Below are 17,811 nucleotides of genomic sequence, written 5' to 3'. Positions count from 1 at the left end.
TACTGCACTTCTAAATGTTCTCTTAAAAACCTTCAGAGCTAATCTCTAGTTGCCAGCTTTCCAGTTTTCCTTGGCAGAAGCAGTCCCATTTCTTCTCATATCTTCTTCTGTATGCTGTGTTATGTCTTGACATTCCTATGGGTTTTGAAGCAGCCCATTGTGAGTATTGGTGACTCTCAGAGATCTGTTGCTAAAGGATAGTATTAACAATAAGGAAGAATTAAACAGACATCTACTGTTGGATTGCTGGATTTTTTGCACTAAGGAGGTTGTGCAACATTCGCAGTGTTCTTCATTACTTCACGGAGTGGTTGTTGGTGTGAGACTGGAAGTGTGAAATCTGTGGTTGTTCTTTCACTGATGTATATAGATTGAAGAGATACCAACGTATTTCAGGACTGAGAGCACAGTCCAAAGAAAGAAACAAATAGAAAAATACACTCTAGTAAATACTGCAAAGTTTTCAATAAGCAACTGTAAAAGTACTAGTAAATATTTTTTAAACTAACTGTGATAAAGAAAGATGCTGAAACGATACAGAAGGAAATTTACTCGGAATTAAACTACATAATTTTCTTCAGTGGAAGAGAACATTGGAAGATAACGAGGACTTTTTCTCACACTGGATGTTACTGTGAAAAAAATCCAAAATTGCAGGCACATAATCACAAGTTTTTATAATGTAGTGAGTTTATGTACATCTGCTTAGCACCAGTTGTTGACTGTGTGCCCAACTGTTAAGATGAAGCTTAAAGTTTCCATTTGGCATAAACTAGATATGTACAAACCGAGTTGCTGCAATTTAACTGACTTTCGGTGACTTTTTAAGGAGAAGGAGAATGATTGTGGGGGAAACAGCTGACTGAATATTAGATTTAATTGTTGCAGCACCAGTTCTAGTTATCAGAGTGAGGTAATTTCTTTCCTCAGAACAAAGGGTTAAGGCACTTCCTGCACTTTGTATTGTGTGATTTAAAAAGATGAATTTTACTGTAGCGAAAAGAAAGGTAAAGTAGTGAAACTATTTAAAGAAAATAAAACAAATAATTAAATATATATAGTGGAGAAAGATTCCGACAAACGGTGTGAGATGACTTCTAGGGTTATAATTTCCAATGGAAAAGACAAACACTTGTCATTGTAAGAATTTTCTGGTTAAGTAGATAGGAGCTATGTCTATCTGGCTTTTACTTAAGCTTTATCTACTAATACTTACATGTAGCCTAGTTACTAAGATATACAGGTAGCCTGTGTACACTGTAGCAACCTGACTCATATTGATGCAGTGACTTCATGCTAAATATTCATATCTGACTGGAGTCTGGAGACATACTTTCATAATTTCAGTGATTTTAGTTAATCTGTTAGAAGTATGCAAATTTGTCTTCTTGGAATTCTGTACCTATCAATGCTATCAAGCTGGACAAAAGTAAGATTGTTTAAAATTCAAATGCTGCTGCTGTGATGAATTAAGTACTAAAATTGAAGTAGAATAATCATGTATGTGTTCTGTTTTGTTTAGGGGGCAAAATTTGGACGTCCGATGGGATTAAATCAGGCTCCTCCACAGCGTTCTTCTGTTCGAAGATCATTTGGGAGATCAAAGCGATTTAGTATTACTCGTTCGCTGGATGACCTGGAGGTAATTAACTTCCACTTAAAACTTAGAAATGAGTGCTGGAAAGGAGTATATGGTGATTAATTTTGATGATAAATGGCAAAAAGTAACAGTGGCTATAGTACAATAAAGTTATTAATGACAGTATGACATTTGTGTGAGGGAAATGCAGATTTCAGGTATACCTGAATTTCTATGCTTTCTTTAATAGCTTGCACTGATGCTAGCAGTAGCCATTCTTTCTGTGGGAATCCATCACAGCTGGTCATATTGAGCAAAACAATCGTTTAAATTCATTAACATTAATAATGAGGAAAAAAACCCAGATGTTCGTCATATTCTTTTTGTTTCATTTAGCTGACAGTTGTTGCACTGAGAAAATTTTGGGGGACTGAATTTGTTTCGAAGGTTGTATATGAAGAACAAGCTCTTTACACAACTCCCTAAGGAATGTAGCTGTAAGAGTATGGAAAAATAACTGTTTTAAAAAGGCAAAAATAAGTTTTTCCTCTTTATGTGTCAGCAGAAGGAAAAAGGAGTACCTAATCACCTTGGTGCTTGTGATTGATATGGTGATTTTGGGTCTTTCTGAGTGTGATATAGTATAACTGTTTCCCATCTGGTGTATAATGTCAGTTGATGCATGGGCCTCAGTGACCAAACTTTACTGATTTTGGTGGAAACAGAGAATGAAAAGCCACCTGCATTAGAACGGCTGTTCCTGCTCAGCTGTATGTCTCCCTCAAGCTGAGGGAATATGGCTTTATGTCTGCTCTTCTAGTGTGCTTCTTGAAAACCTGACCCATAGTGATGTGAAGGCAAATGTGGGAGAATTTTCCTTACACCTTTGTCCTGTTTCTGTGGAAGGCTTGTTGTTGGGCAGAAACACAAATATGTGCAGAACTATTGGCACAGGATCCATGAAATACAGATTATACTTTCCTTGGCATGGGAGGGAATATAGCATGCAGATTCCTCTAAATGGAGAGGAGGTGTTTATGAAGCATTTGAGATGGGAGGAGGAAAGAAAGAGATATTTTGAGCTTCCTGTTGTGGAAAAAATGTAGGAAGAAAGGCATTTCACTGACTTTTAAGAATAAGAGAAGAGGGCTTGGATGTTTAGGGAACAGAATATATGGAAGGGGCTTCTGGCATGCTTAGGGAATGCAGGTAGGATCTGTCATTCCTTATTCTTAAGATGTTTAAACATAAAAGAATGTACCCTTTTTCTGTTGTGGTCTACTTCCATCTTGTTCAGAGCTTCTAACTACCTTGCCTTTTTTTTTTTTTTTTAAACAATTACAGAAAATACTTTTTCATTTCGTTACACTCCTGATTTTTAATATAGTTAGTTCAAAGCTTGCAGAGCAAGGTTCTGTAGATAAAGCTGTTTGGTAACTGTCTAGGTACATCTTTCTTCATTAAAAAATGGTGACTTTTCTAAATTGGAAAGCTTGCTACTAGTTTTGACAGAATTTCTGGTTGCAGTAAGAAACTTCTCAGAATATCTAAGAGTTGTAGTTACTCGTGTATGATAGATAGGAAGAACAGGATTCACACTACATTCTTCCATATTCAGATTTCATCAAGATTTATGTGCATATTTCATATTCTGAAAGGGTTTGAAAGACCCAGGATATAATTTGATTTCTGTTGTAGGAGCACTTCTGCATTGTTTAAATATTCATTAAAGCAGGACTTGGTGCTTACTCCCTGTTAATTTCAGAAAAATATCACTTGCCTAAAAAGTTCATTTTTCTCTGTGTCCCAGTTGGGATTCACTAAATGAATATAAAATGAATAGCACCAACTGGAGGGACTGAGAAGACTCTTTGTGCAGTGTCCTAATAGCTAAAGCTGTTACTTTAGCTGGGGAAGCTGAGCATCCTTGGCCAAGGTGTGAATCGGAAACGTAGAAACAATCTGTAATAAAAATGACATTTAGATTAGTGCCTTTATTACATGTAGCTGCTTGGATCTGGACTGCTGTCAACTGCTTATTTTTACTTTTTACTTCAAAACTTCTTTTTGTCTCTGCATGCCACAGGACAATTTGGCTTTTGTGTGTTCTTGTCACTGGGAGAAATACCAACCTTGACGTGTGAAATTTTTGGAATTATTCTCAAAGTAAAATAGCATTGATGTGTTTTGATTTTTGGATCTAGCTTTAAAGTTGCTGCTGAAGCATTAGTCCTCACCATGGTTATGCTAGGTGTAGTAGAAAACAATGTTCTCAGCACATGTTTAGATTATTTCGGGCCATCTATTTAGAGTCACTGGAAGAGGAAATAACAATAGCCGGAAATTCTTGGAGGCTCCACCTTTGGAGTAATGTTCATAAACATATTATATAGATTGCTCAGTTATTGTATTCTTTCCAGCTGTTTCAGCAGAATGGATTAGTTACTGACCCAAACATGATGTTTGAAAATGGATTTGCTTTTTTAAGCTCGTGGGTTTGCTTCCTGCTGAGATTCAGGTTACTTTTCTAAATTGATTCCATGCGGCTTCTTTTACGAGCATGCACTGAACACGGTTCATTTCTTATATGTCTGAAGAAGGTTGCATTTGTACTTAATATGAGAGGATGAACTTACTTCTCTTGGCTTTGCAGCTGTGTGTGAATTATCACCTGTCAGTTTTGCTCTCTTCTGCCATTAGGTGGCGTGGCTTCTTTGCAGTTCTTTTTTTCCCGACTATCCAAGCATAAAACAAACCAGAGATCGCAAGAGAGTTATTTCTCTTTTTCTTTCAAATAGTTATACTGTGATTGACTATATGCCCACAGATAGTATTAATATAAGGTTAGAACTTGCTGTAATGATACATTGCCCCCGTTAAGCATTTCCCCTTACCTATAGAAGCTCTACACACCTTAAAAAATGTACAGAGTAAGATTAACCTGTAGATATTGTTTTTACTAATAGAATCTGTGTAAAAGATCATTCTAAATCTGTAGAGATCAAAATAGCATGAGTGTATAAATCTAATGCATGACATTATGCTAGGGCTGTAGTTGGGAAACTTGCGAAATACCAAAAATGCTATTTTATTTCTAAATTGCAGAAATTGTGCTTGTTTACACTAGCACTGAGTATTATTATTTTCAGTGAGAACTAAATTCAGAAAATTATAGTGTCAACCACATAGTTAAAATTTAGTAAAGTAAAAAGCTCTGAATACAAGAAACCTGTTTCTGTTCAGAAAAAAATCCTACTTTGTATGTAGCTATTGATTTTTCCATGTGAATCATCTGTTGCTTTGAAATACTGCCTGTTAACAACTATGTTAATCTGTGATTTCCACCAGTTGTACTTCAGAGAGTACTTGCTGGTTCATAGGTATAGCTTAAGCGAATATGTTAAAGCTGTTTAATGAGAGGACATAATTCTATCTTTCTTCTTACTTCTTCCCTATAGGCAAGTGCCATTGGTTTCATCTTCTGTCTTGCAGGATTCTGGCCTGGCAAAGACTTTTCATAGAGCTTTATAAACACATTCAATATCATTCTGTGATGCTGCAGAAACTAGAATACTGCCTTTTAAAAAAGTTGCATCAAACAGAATTGTCTTTTTTTTTCCCTAGAAACAGTTTTAGCGCCAGATTCCGTAACACTTTCAACTGTAGCTTGTTACATTCATGCCTGCACTTTTCTTGAAGTCTTTAAAAATAGGGGACCCTTATGGCATTCCTCCAAAGCCAACAAATTTTGAGTTTCTGTCTAGCTAAGAAGAACATCTCAAAGCTGTTGAGTTTCCTGAACGTTATTCTGAAACTTGTTCCTTTGGTATTCCTCTGAGGTTAAAAATGGGGCAGAATAATATAAGGAGAGACGTCATGTCTTATGCAAATTAATATTGTTAGTCTGTGAATATTGTTAAATAATCTTTTAAATTAGAGATCTTTTTGAAAGTAAAGAATGTTAATTCTTTTAACTAAATATCAGAACAAAAACGATAGCTGTTTCTTTTCTTCTAGACTTCATCCCATTTTGGCAACGTTAAAACTGAATCCTATATGAAAAAGAACATTTATTGCATCAAATTTTTAGATTTCAGCAATGTTTTTAAGTTGGAATGTATCATACATTCCTTTTAATAGTGTCAGGAATTTTTTGTTAGAATGTTCTATCTTAATTATAACCATTAATAATCTAGTATTATTAGCTGTTATTATAGATAATAATGCTTGATTCTTTTTCTGTTTTGTTAATTCCAGTGAAGCAACTTCTTTTGCACTTCATCTGCTAATTGAAAGCATACAACACATCTCCTCAGTATGAGGTTTTTATACTAATGAATGACATGCCTCTGCTGGATATTAGTTTTGGCATCTGTGGGTGGCAAATAACCCTAAATGCTCATTTGACTTAATAATGAGTTTTTAAGTGGGTACCTGTCTTTGTTTGACTGATTTAAATAATCAGACAAAACTTACACAGGGAGATAATAGCTTTTGTTAGTCCAGCTAGTGTACTAGGAAAATCAGACAAGAAGAGTTAAACATGCCCCAAACTTTTCCCACGCGTTAACGCTCTCTACAAAGCTTTCCTCATCAACAACCTTAGAACATCACCATGAGGTTTAAACTGGGACCTCTTCATTCCCAGCTTAGATTTGTGGATATAAAATTTGAAAAGAATGTGTATTTTTGTCTTAAGTTTTACCTATTATGTTAAGCTGTGAAAACTTACTGTTTGCTGCTGGTAGACACAGCTTCCACTCTCTAAGTATTGCATTTTTGCATGGATTTTGTCCTAATTCTTACCTAAGATGTAACTGACTGATAGACACTCTTGTCTTCAGTCTGCCTTCATGAAGATAGAAAACAAGCCAGATGTGGAACAAAACTGCATGCAAGAAAAAAATCTCCAGTCAAATCTCCAGATTGCAAACCATATCCTGGGCTTCATCAAAAGAAGTGTGGCCAGCAGGGTGAGGGAAGCGGTTCTAGATGACTTATAACATCCCTTTGAACCCAAACCATTCCATGATTCTGTGGTTTATATATATATATATATAATCTTATAATAGAATTCGTACAGGGCTGCTCCTACTACATACACTGTCAGTGTTTTGATATGCTAAATTCTGGATGCTAAAAAAATCCAGCTCCAAACGTGCTGTGTTGGAATTCTTGTAGGTCTGTGACCAAACCGTAAACTCTTTTCTGAGTTTTTCCCTTTGTCATACGGTGCTGCCTGGTGGTAGGAGTGAGTGGCAGAGCCTGTTTCTCCGAACATGCCGCTAGGTGTCAGCTTTTCAAACAGTGCTAAGTGGAAGATGTCTGCTTAGCGATTTTATGGTCACGTGCTGCAGAAAGTCCAAACCTTTTGGCTGAACTATAAGATAAATACCTTTAAATAGTATCATTTGGTTCTGAAATTAAGCATTCATTTCTTTACCTTGAATCACTGTAGTATATGTGGTCATGGAGATGCATATTAAGGCTTTTGAAGCATCCAGCATTTCTGTCAGGAATTCCAGGCTTCTTTGTTCAGGCTGTTATACTGTTGGCTGACGTTCCTTACTAACTGTGCTGCTCAGTGACTGTACACTTGTACTGTGAAATGAAATAGGGCCAGGACACAGGGATAGGCACTGCAGTATAATGATTGTCCTGTTGTGCTGCTAGAGTTGTCATTTATGCAGCTTTGTCCTGGGCCACTTAGCATATTTTTACAGATGATTTTTGGACGTGGTTTAAATGTTGCCTCCATGGCTGGCATCACTATTTCCAAAAGGCAGTTTGGATAAAATCAACCTGATTGATAGGAGGTTCAGAGAGCTTGGTGGTATGGCAGTGGCCAGAAAGAGCCAGCTGTGTTTTGAACTACACAACAGCTCACAAGACAATTTATTTGATCACTACAGATATAGCCAGCATGACTTCAGGTTACTGTCATCTCATTCTAAGTGATGTATGTATTGTCCTTTAGAATTTGTTTTGCTAACATCATTCTTAGTGCTTGTTAAAGATTTTGAAGAATATGATTTTTTTAATGTTTGGTTCTCTAGACTGCTATGTTAAGAACTTCATACTCTTCAGCATAGTCTGAAGCATCTTCAGACTTTAGGATTTCTTACAAGATATGTTAGTTACATTTATTGCTACTCCCCAGAGGAGGACAAAATAGTACTAGCAATACACTTATTATTTTCTTTTCCTTCACAGACTGTGCTCTGGCATTAATGTTAAACCTTTGAGTATGTTTTGTAGTGTATCATAATTTTGGAAACCTTACTGTAAGTTTTCTTTACATGTATAAAATTTATCGTGGAACATTTTTATGTTCTTCACACTTCATACATATTTTGTAAAGTGTATGACTAAGGTGGCTTCGTCAACAGATGAGTACCAGTTGTGCGTATCCTCTTGTCTCTTGTGAGCTGAAGGTGTTTATTTCTAAATACATTATGGAATGTGCAACTGTGATTTTGCAGACACTGAGAATATTGAGATTTGTTTTCTGTTGATAAAGTGACCATAGTTTGGTAATTCTACAGTTTTTCTGCAGTTTTGAGTTAATTTCTTTATTCCAAATTCTGGAGAAATTTGACCTGAACTACACATAAGAAAATGAGTAGTCAGAGAATGCACTGAGAGCTGAATCTCATCTGTATTTGCACTGTGAGGTTCATGCAGCAGTGCTTATCCTGTACTTTGGTGCCTGACAAGAAATGAACAAAGTTGCCTGGGATGGATTCCATAGAGAATTCATTCCCCACATGTGGAAAGACAGTTGGTACTGCACACAGAAATGTATCCCACAGGAATCAGTTGTCTGAACCTGCCACTCAAGCAGTGTCCGAGCCTTACCACTTCTGGGTTTGGCTCCCCAGCCGATTTCTGCCAGTGAACCATAGACAGTATATGCTTTCAGGGACTAGATTAGAGCTTGTATTCTGCTTGCATCCTCAGACACCAGGCCTTACTTCTCATTGGTTGCTGGTACCACCATTTCTAATATTTTTTATTAGGCGAATGCTGGTGAATTCATAAGCTGTCAATATCTCTAATGCACTTACTGCAAGGATCAGCCTGAGTAAGCAAGGTAACTGCTTTAGCTCAACGACATAAGGTATCAGAGCTTATTTTGACTCCTTCCACTTGGTTCCAGTTTCTCTGAGTAGCAACACAGCAGTCAATAGTAGGTAAGCAAACTCTCAAGGGTGTCTTTTGCCATCATCTCTGGTACCTAGTCTTCTTTTAAGTGGTTTAGTGAGGAAATATTGGTGGTAGGTGAATGGTTAGGCTGGATGATCATGGAGGTCTTTTCCAACCTTGGTAATTCTGTGATTCTGTGAACACGTTTACTCTCCTATCTCTAATTCATGTGGTACCTTAATCCCTGACATACAGGCAGAAAAACAGCTTTCAGCACTGAGGTCTTACTGAAATCCAGAATGATTTGCTGCTTAAGGATGATCCTTGCTTCAGTTTCTAATGTGATTCTAGTTGATTCAAGAACATCTTTTAAGGCTCATCCCAAGTAGGTGAGCAGTGAGGTGAAGTTTCTCAAATTAATAAGGACAAGAACAGACTCTTGAAGATGAGAGCAGACTGCTTTTTAAGACTGCATGCCTGAACAACAAAATGGCAGATGAAAATATATGCAGATAAATGTAAAGCTATGCAAATGAGGCAAAATCACCCTAGCTTCATATATCAAATGGCATCGTCTCTGAGCTGTTTGCTCTCAAAATTGTGGTCATTTCATTAAAAGAGACAGTTGTATGAAAATATCAGCTCTGTACACAATCAATAAACCAGAAAATCCTGTGTTATGAATTTTTAGAGAAGTAACTGAGGAAAATAAACTACATAATAATTCTACTGAATAAATACTGTGATTTGCCCACACTTTTTTGCCAACTTGAAAACTGTGTTCTGGTTTCTTTATTTCAAAATGTATAGTACATTAGAAGTGGAAAAGTCTCAGGAAGGTGTAACGAGTACAGAATTGTGTCTGGCATACAAAAAACAACTGGGATTGACTTCTTGCCACCTCCTTCAGCACCATTATTTGAGGGTAGCTGAAGCCAATAGCAGAACAAACTGAGGAGTTGTGGATTATTCTTGAGGCCCAGGAAGCTGTGTCACCTTTCAGGTGGTGGAGCCCTGTTGTTTGTAAAGCTGGAGCATCATCTGCCAGTGCAGCGTAACTGCAGTGGGCTCTGGAAGCACACACTGCTGTACTACAACTCTGTAGCATCTGCTTTCTGAGGGAGAGGGCTCTACTAGCTTTCCTGCTGCAGAATGGATTGCTGATGTAATTTCTGGTGGGAATGAGGAACCAGGTGACTGCTTTGATTCGTGTTACTGCCATTCCTCTCCTGCACTTTGTCACCTGTTTTGTCACTGTCACATCACATGAGGAAGGAGTTTTGCTCTCTGAGGCCTGGTTAGTGTTACTGAATGAGTAAAGGTGTTATGAAATGAACTGAATTGGCATTTCCAGAATATAGTCACAGAACAGATGTGGTGCAAATGAGAGTACCATCACCTTCTATGAATTGATTCTGACTGCATTTTTTAAATTGCTGGGATTTTGGCTAATTTCCACTGTCTTCATGGATTCATCAGTTCAGTGAAATTTAAAGAAAAGGAATCACTTGTGGAGCTCCTTCCAGGTGAGCTGCTGCTCTTTACTTAATATTATAATATCAAAACATTTAATGTGTTAAAAAAAAGACATCCCAGCTTGTACTTCTGTATAGATCAGAGTACTCTAAAAGGATGGTATTTAAGCATTATTTGTTGGACAGAAAGTGTGTGCAGTGCTTTTTGAAGACACAGTTATTGCTGGCGTGTCTGGAGAGTAGGTGTGGTATTGAAAAGGATGAGAATTGTGTTTCACTCAGAATGAGAGCCTTGTAGCTGCCAGTGCCCTGCTTACTCAGAGAACATGGAGCACTTGGGTAGGATGAGATAGATTGCATAATGTGCATACATGTGCTTGTAATCATACAGGGACGTGCATCTACATGCTGGCAACTGGAAGAAAATTGCTGCACGTCTTAACGAGTTTAACTGTTCTTCTTTAAGAAAAAAAAATAATTTTAGATTATATTTTCAGTGTTTTTAATAGAGATTGATTCATTCAGTTCACTTGGAAAATCTACTCATCAAAGGGGAATGTATTAAAACTGAAGATAATTTGGAGGCGAAAATGAGGTTGACTCAGTGCTTAAACAAGTTTGGGCAAATGGTTGGGACCGAATCCTCTAGGCCTTTTCTGAATGCATTTTACATTAGCAGTCTCCTCAGCAGCACACTGTTGTCTCTCTAGAAGCTTTCTTGTTCCATAGGACCTGCCTGAACAACATGTTAAAAGCTGCCTCTGCCTCTTGATGAGAAGATACAGAACTCGTGCTGAGGGCGGAGAATGTGCTGGGGAGGAGGAGAATGGGAGAGGTGTTGATAGGGCAACACACAGAGAAGCCTCATTTTTTTACTGGACTCTGGAAGAAGTAAATATGTGTTCAGAAAGAGCTTGATAATAAAGTTGAAGGGACTGTTTCTTAACGATGAACTATTAAACTATTTATACATGGAGAAAACTTTTACTGATAGTCAAGTGTCTGTAAGTATAAAGTTTTGTTTGTCTAAAGAGAACAGAAAACAGGAATTTGGTTTAATGAGTAGTCTTCTCAGCTAAGAATCTTGCAGTGAAATACGATAAATAATGCTTCTAAGGAGTCAATGAGTTTTTAAAGAGACAAAGTTTGTAAGTATAAGTATTTAAGTTAACTTTCTATATAGCCTTTATTATGAAATTAAGAATATGCTGTTTTTATAGCCATGTTTTAAGTGACATTTTATTGTTTTTGCAGTGTGAAGTGAATATACTATGTATTCAGATATTTATTTAATTAAGTTTCTCATAAATCTGTCACTTAATTTTCACTATGCTTATACATGTGTTTCCGTAAAATCAGAATGTCATTTGAGAGTTATAAGTTACCTTCTCATCGTTACGATGGGTTTTTAAGTGGTGCAGCTAAACTGATTTCTCTTCCAGCTGGATTTTTATCCAATAAAACAGAGTCCAGATGGTACGAGTTATTAAAGAAAGTGGAAAGTATATATTGAACAGAGATTTATTGAGTTCCAGACCCTCCAGATCAGTTTTATCTTTTTATTGCTCAGAAAACATGTATTTTGTAAGTTCCAGTCCTATATGTAATATCAAAAATGCGTATGCAGTTCTCACTTAAGAATGAATAGTTTGCCTATTTGGTTTTGCATTAATTTCCCCCAAATGTATTGACCCTTTGGGACTCCATCTGCAGTAGTGGGAAATTGAAAAGTGACTTTAAGTGTCTTAGCTATCTGTCACTTAATCATATCCTCCTTATTATGTGATTTAACTTTAATTTACTATTAGGCTGCAGTTCATTGTCCATCTGGATATGCAAGTTATGCATGCTGTTGCTGCATGCTTTACAGATACATACAGATAGGACATACAGATGTCTTAAACTGTTGTTGAAGAGAAGGAAAGAAATGGTGATGTTTGTTTCAGAAAGATCAGTGAAAAAGTGTGTTTTTTATCATCTGTTTACCGTCAGGCTCTGCAGAATCGTATTTCAAAGTTTAAAATACCACTCGCAAAACGAAATCTTTATTTTTACTGGAGATTTCGGGATGGCAAATCTTCCTGAGCTTAACAGTTTAGGATGTGTATGTCAGTATCGAAATGGCATCGGACAGCAGGGGGCACTCGGGACAGCCGTTTGCATCCAAGCTCTGCTGAATTTATTGTGTTATTGGAAGCCTTGCTTCTATTTCAGTTATTTATAAACGACCACATTCCAAATAGTTTGAAAATGTTTTCCCTTAATACAATCCTGGGATACGAAAGACTTGAATCTTTAAAACTGATAGAGGGAAACCACAGTCTTGTAAACATGAGAATCTTCCCACATTTAATTAGTAGCACTTATATGGTCTGTTTACTGCTGAGCAGCTGACAAATCCTCTGCAAAAATACATCTGGGCAAATCAGAAATTTTGGAGAATTAGAAAAAAAATCTGTTCTACAGAAAAGTTTTCTCAGTTTGTAGATAGGTTGTGATTCTCCTGTTTTTTAGAAGCGTAGTGACAGTGAGCTAAATTGTATTCTTAATTCCTTTCCCTGGGTTTTCATGCAAATAGCTGCTATTTTCTTCAACGTGGGACAAAAAAAAAAAAAAACCAAAAAAACAACTTGATAAGATTTAAGATTTTTGAGGATCATTCTGCCAATGACACATATACTTTAGGAATTTGTGTTACCAACAGTTCATCCAGAGGATTCTCTCTCTCTAGTTGCCTGTGTGTTTGTGTTTTTCTTTGTAGAAGTAATGGATATATTAAATCCTATTCATCTTTTGACAAGTTAAAACTTATCCAGGCTTCCTGCCATTCTATCTTTCACTTGAGGCTTTTCTTCTCTGAAAACAAGCATACAAAAGAAAATAAGAGCAGGAAGTGGAGGGAGTGTGGAAGAGAAGAACAGATCAGCCATATCTGGGGCTGCTACCCTTCCCACAGTTTAGCTTCTAAACAGATGGATGTGGGTTTACAAATGTCGCCTTTGGTATATCTGAATAGGATTTTTAAGGCTCTTGTGCCATCTTTTAACACTTTCCATTAATAGCTTTGCAAATTAGAATTCCTTCTGCTTTGGACCTTTGAACTCGGAGTTGTCTGCCTGGTTTTCAATCTGGCAGCTACAAAAATAATCTATGAATATAGAGAGGCAAAAGATTTTTTTTAAGGGCTTTCAGATTCACTTAACATTTTATTGCCATTATCATTAGCTGATGTTGTCTAATTGGCAGTTTGTCTTCGGTGCTAGTAGAGACTGCATGGAAAAATGTGGGCATGCAGTGCTCAGTTCAGGGAAATAAAATCAACAACTGTAGAGGTCTGTTTAAATGGAGGGATTATTGGATTTATAACACCAAGTATGGGAGCTTAGGATGTACAGAGCATTTCCCACACATGGTGCTCCCAGCCCTGTGCCACTGTGGGGCTCTGGTGCAGTGCTGACCTTGATGCTGCATCCAATAGCTTGCATGTAGTCTTTTTTCTTATTTTTTTTCCCCCCTGGTCATTCTAATGTTCTTGTGGGTAAAAACCACACCTGGCAAAACCGTGCTGGGAGATTTGGGTTTTGTAGGAGATTTCTATAGGGCCTAGGTAGATAGTCAACTAAACATTGTCAATTAAAATTCTATTCTGTGGTGCCCCAAAGGGATGCTCACAGGACAGCTCTCCAGGCCTTTCTGACCCCTTTGTGCTTTTTACTTACCTCATGTGAGCATTGCTGTGCACATGCTTTGCTGCCTATTTGTATTGCTAATACTGTGTGATTATTGAAGGTATTGACAATGAAATGTGCTCTGCAGTCCACTTGGTTTAGTATCGAGCAACATGCAGCATTTGAACAGCACAGTTTGGCCTGTTTTCATTATAAAATTATAATTTTAACACTTATTTAAGCAGTAAAACTGTTCTGCTCTGAAAGTAACATGGGGAATTTGCTTCTTAAGTCCAAAAGCAATTATATATTTTATAGAACATACTTCTTCTTACAACCTACCTCATTTGTTTCTGTTGCGTTTCTTCATGGTATTAAACACTTGTGGAAAACAGCATTTTAAAATGCAGCAGTTTGCCTGTTAAGACTCATAATCAGTCATAAAATGAACTTTGTCCACAGCAGCTAATTGTTGTGTCTCAAGAATGCCTGTTAAAGCACAATTCCTTCATTTTCATCTGCAATTAGCTTGAATTTCTTCTCTGCTCACTCAGAATTAAATCTGTAAGGTTGAGTTGCTCTGTTAGCTGAGAGTGCCCGTGCTGAATTGTGATATGCAAACCCGAGTTACCTTTGTCTCATTCTCTTTCTGTGAGATCTTGAATAAGGGCTCTGGACTTCCTTTTGCCTCAGTTTCTCTCTGCATCAGTTCAGGGCAAAATTTTCCATCTTCTTTGTACTAAGGCTGTTCCAGAAGTAATGCCTCCTATTTTGTGATGTTGGCTCGTGATGTCAGAGGTGGACGTTGGTCGTTGGGATGGAAGTAGAAGTTGAATCTTCCCACCGATATTGTTACATGTTGTTGCTGTGTGACAGATGGCAGCAGAGGGGCACTGTGACAAAATGACATCTGACATGGAAGTGTGTATGGGAAAAGTATGGAACTGAATTCTTTCATGCAGAAGAAGTGGCACTCATTGATATCCGCAGACACTTGCTGAGCACTTATGGAGACCAAACAATGGATATAAAGTGGTGGGTGGTACATTTAGGCAGTGGCTACAGTGGTCACCTCCACCAGTGCAGATTTTTATGAGTGCAGCATGCGGGCTCTTTTCCATTGCCAGTGAAAATTGATAGTTAATGATGATGACTGTGTAGAGAAAAGGAGTGTTTTGTAGCTGAGAATTTGCTCTATCCAACTGTGTAATTGTGCTCTTTATAGCTTCTGCAGTTTTCAGGGAAACAAACAGGAGGCAATACTTTCAGAGCAAGCTACATATTAGGGGCTAAACCTAGGAACTGGATGGATGAATGGATGTGGGGGATTCCACATAGTGCATTGAAAGAGGAGGAGATCACTCTTTCCTAAAGTACTGCTTGTAGGTCCATGTTGACAGGACATCTCTGAAACACAAAAATCGGAAAAATGCTCCCTAATCATTTTCAAATTTGTAATTCTGGTATTTATTTTTAGCAAAACTTCTTTTCTGGTTGCTTCAAAAATACCAAAACGGAATGTTTTAGGTACTGCAACTATTTATTTGAGAACGACAGCAAACTTCATGACATTCTGCTCTTTCCATATACAGTCTCTTGAAGCCAGTACTACCGCAGGCAAGTGAAGAGCACTTCCCTCTTGCGTGACAAGCAGCTGATTTTGCACTCTGTTCCTAGGGTGCTGTGCACAGAGCTGCCTTGACATCAGGAAAGCACAGGCTGGAGTAGCAAAGAGGGAAGGGAGAATATCAGTTTGTTTCTGCAGAGGATTTTGTCTTTAGGGACAGGAGTCTGCACCTAGCTTTAGCCAAGCATGCCAAGTTTCCTTGTGCTGTGGATTTACAGTGTTAACTGCTGAAAAATTGGGCAGAAGAGACCATTCAAGGTCTTACTTTAATTCGACTTGCATTATGTAAACCTCTGAAAATAGGGGTTTACAATGTAAATGTTTCTATAACTAAAGTTACAGTGATTAACTAATGTTTTGCTGGAAATTGCTTTGGAAATCTGTTTTACTGAGCACAGGACCGTCACACATTCAACTTATAGGAAGTGCTTTAAAATACAATTGTCCTGATTTATATAAAATGATCTAGCTTTTCTGGGGAGAGATAATTGAGATCTAATCTGAATCCCTGACGAACCACAGCTTCCTGCATTGGCCTGTTGCTATGGGTAACATAAAGGGAGTAAAATAGAACTTCATACGAAATGCCTTTAAACTTTACTGGCATGTACAGGCATGGAATAGGGCTGAATTTTTTAGTTTAATCTTTGCAAAGCCGACTTGCTAAGGAAATGCTTTTTCCATATTAAGTGAAGATGAATTTAGGAAGAGTACTGTTAGGAAAAATAACTGCTGTTTCTTATGAAGAGCGGGTAAGTGATATGAATTATATTTAGCTAAGGCAAGGCATCGTTGCAGTGAGAAATTAGAAGCTATTGTTATTGGTAAGAAAACAGAGAAGAATGTTATCAGGTCCAGAATGCTTTTTGCTTTGCCTTTCAGCTTTCTTACTTTAAAATATCGGAGTTAAAATTCCTTCCTAAATGCAAACATTTGATTTTATTGTCATAGAAGAGTAAAGGGAACCTTACAGTACCAGTTAACAATCGGATTTGGATATGTATCTATGAACTGTGCCAGGGTCTATAAGCCTAAAGGATCAATAAGTTTATAATCTCTACCTGTTCTTTTAAATTCTGTGCAGTCTATTTTGTGCATGTTTTCTTTGCCATTATGTCAATATTATGTGCTTTTATGTCTTTAACAAAATAATTTAAGGATGGATTTGGCATGTAAGCCACTGTGTTTATATGTAATTAGATTGGCTTTGTTTAGGAAAAAAATGTTCTACTTTTTTTTCCCCAAAGGAATTCCAAATGTCACATCATTTACTGTTCAGGTGTTGTTTCTATAGATCCAAATGTGCAGTGGTATTTTTTTTTCCTCGAGAATTCTTACATCTATAATAATTTTATATTATCTGTTATAAGTGCACTACTTTCACGACAGGCAATTTGAAAAGAATGATGTAAGAGTTCTCCTTCAAGAGGCACTGTGAAGGGGCTTCATTTTCATAAAATTCCATATCATTAAATTAATTGCACTAATATTTTCAACTGAGGATAAAAATGCTATTGCACAATGTTTAGGTAAGATTTATACGTGAGATATTTATTGGAAGGAAAATGTATATGTAATCTGTAAGTAGTATATCTTTGTTTTTGATTTCAAACATTAGGACAATGTTAACTACATTTTGAGGCATGATCCCCCTCCTTGAGATCATCAGAGGTCATAGCATTTGCACAGTGTTAATGCTATAATGCATTTAAAAGGATAACAATACACATATGCAATGTAAGTCCTGGAGTAGTATTCTTAAGGTCTAGGAACCTGCTCATAATTCCTTACTTGGCAGAAAGAGAAGTTGCCTTGGTTGATTTAATGAGGGGTTTGAACAAAGCTGGATGTAAGCAGGCAGCTGGCTGAGTGATAGGCGATCCTGAACTAAGTGACAAAGTGTTTGAAAGTTGGCTGTTCCTACGGAGTCTGTAAACCTTCAGTGCTTCATCTCCTAAAAGAGCACAGTGAGTTTCCCAAACTCATTTTGTGTTTTGAACTTATATGAGAAAGTGGGTTTAGAAGGTTGGTGTAGCTAGGTAAGCTATTCTGAACTGAAAGGCTAACTTAGAGGGGGCTTGGGAAAATAGTGTGAGTATAATACTGTAATTAGCAGGTCTCACAAACTCCAAACTCAGCAGTCAGGGAACTCTTTGCAGCAAGATTCCACTGCCTGTTAAAAGTGTGTAGGAAGGGCAGAAAGAGGTCACTTTTATTCCTCTTTTCGTTGAATCTTTCTGGATACCCATAAAAGAAATAGATATTTATGTTTAGTCTGTGATTTTGTCATTGCTGTAGTAGAAGAGAGCAGTATTT

At 37.2% G+C, this 17,811-nt stretch overlaps 1 protein-coding gene across 5 annotated transcripts in view; it reads left to right on the top strand.

Annotated features, from left to right (window-relative positions):
• The window catches only part of RGS12 (regulator of G protein signaling 12), a 78,558-nt gene that overhangs the window by 18,495 nt on the left and 42,252 nt on the right, over window positions 1-17,811 (top strand). For 3 of the 5 annotated variants that reach the window (XM_065735842.1, XM_065735841.1, XM_065735843.1), the window contains exon 3: window positions 1,523-1,642. In XM_065735842.1, the coding sequence (XP_065591914.1) occupies window positions 1,523-1,642 (120 nt within the window). Of the gene's footprint in view, window positions 1-1,522; window positions 1,643-11,077; window positions 11,205-15,959; window positions 16,248-17,811 lie in introns of those variants that run through there. The other 2 variants (XM_065735845.1, XM_065735844.1) reach the window with 2 other exon arrangements.

The sequence above is a fragment of the Cyrtonyx montezumae genome, unplaced genomic scaffold (genome assembly GCF_038088225.1).
Source record: "Cyrtonyx montezumae isolate F1298 unplaced genomic scaffold, pur_monq_1.0 scaffold_2, whole genome shotgun sequence".
NCBI classification, from domain to species: domain Eukaryota; kingdom Metazoa; phylum Chordata; class Aves; order Galliformes; family Odontophoridae; genus Cyrtonyx; species Cyrtonyx montezumae.
Note: the sequence above shows the minus strand (reverse complement) of the source record. Positions and strands in the feature narration are given on the sequence as shown.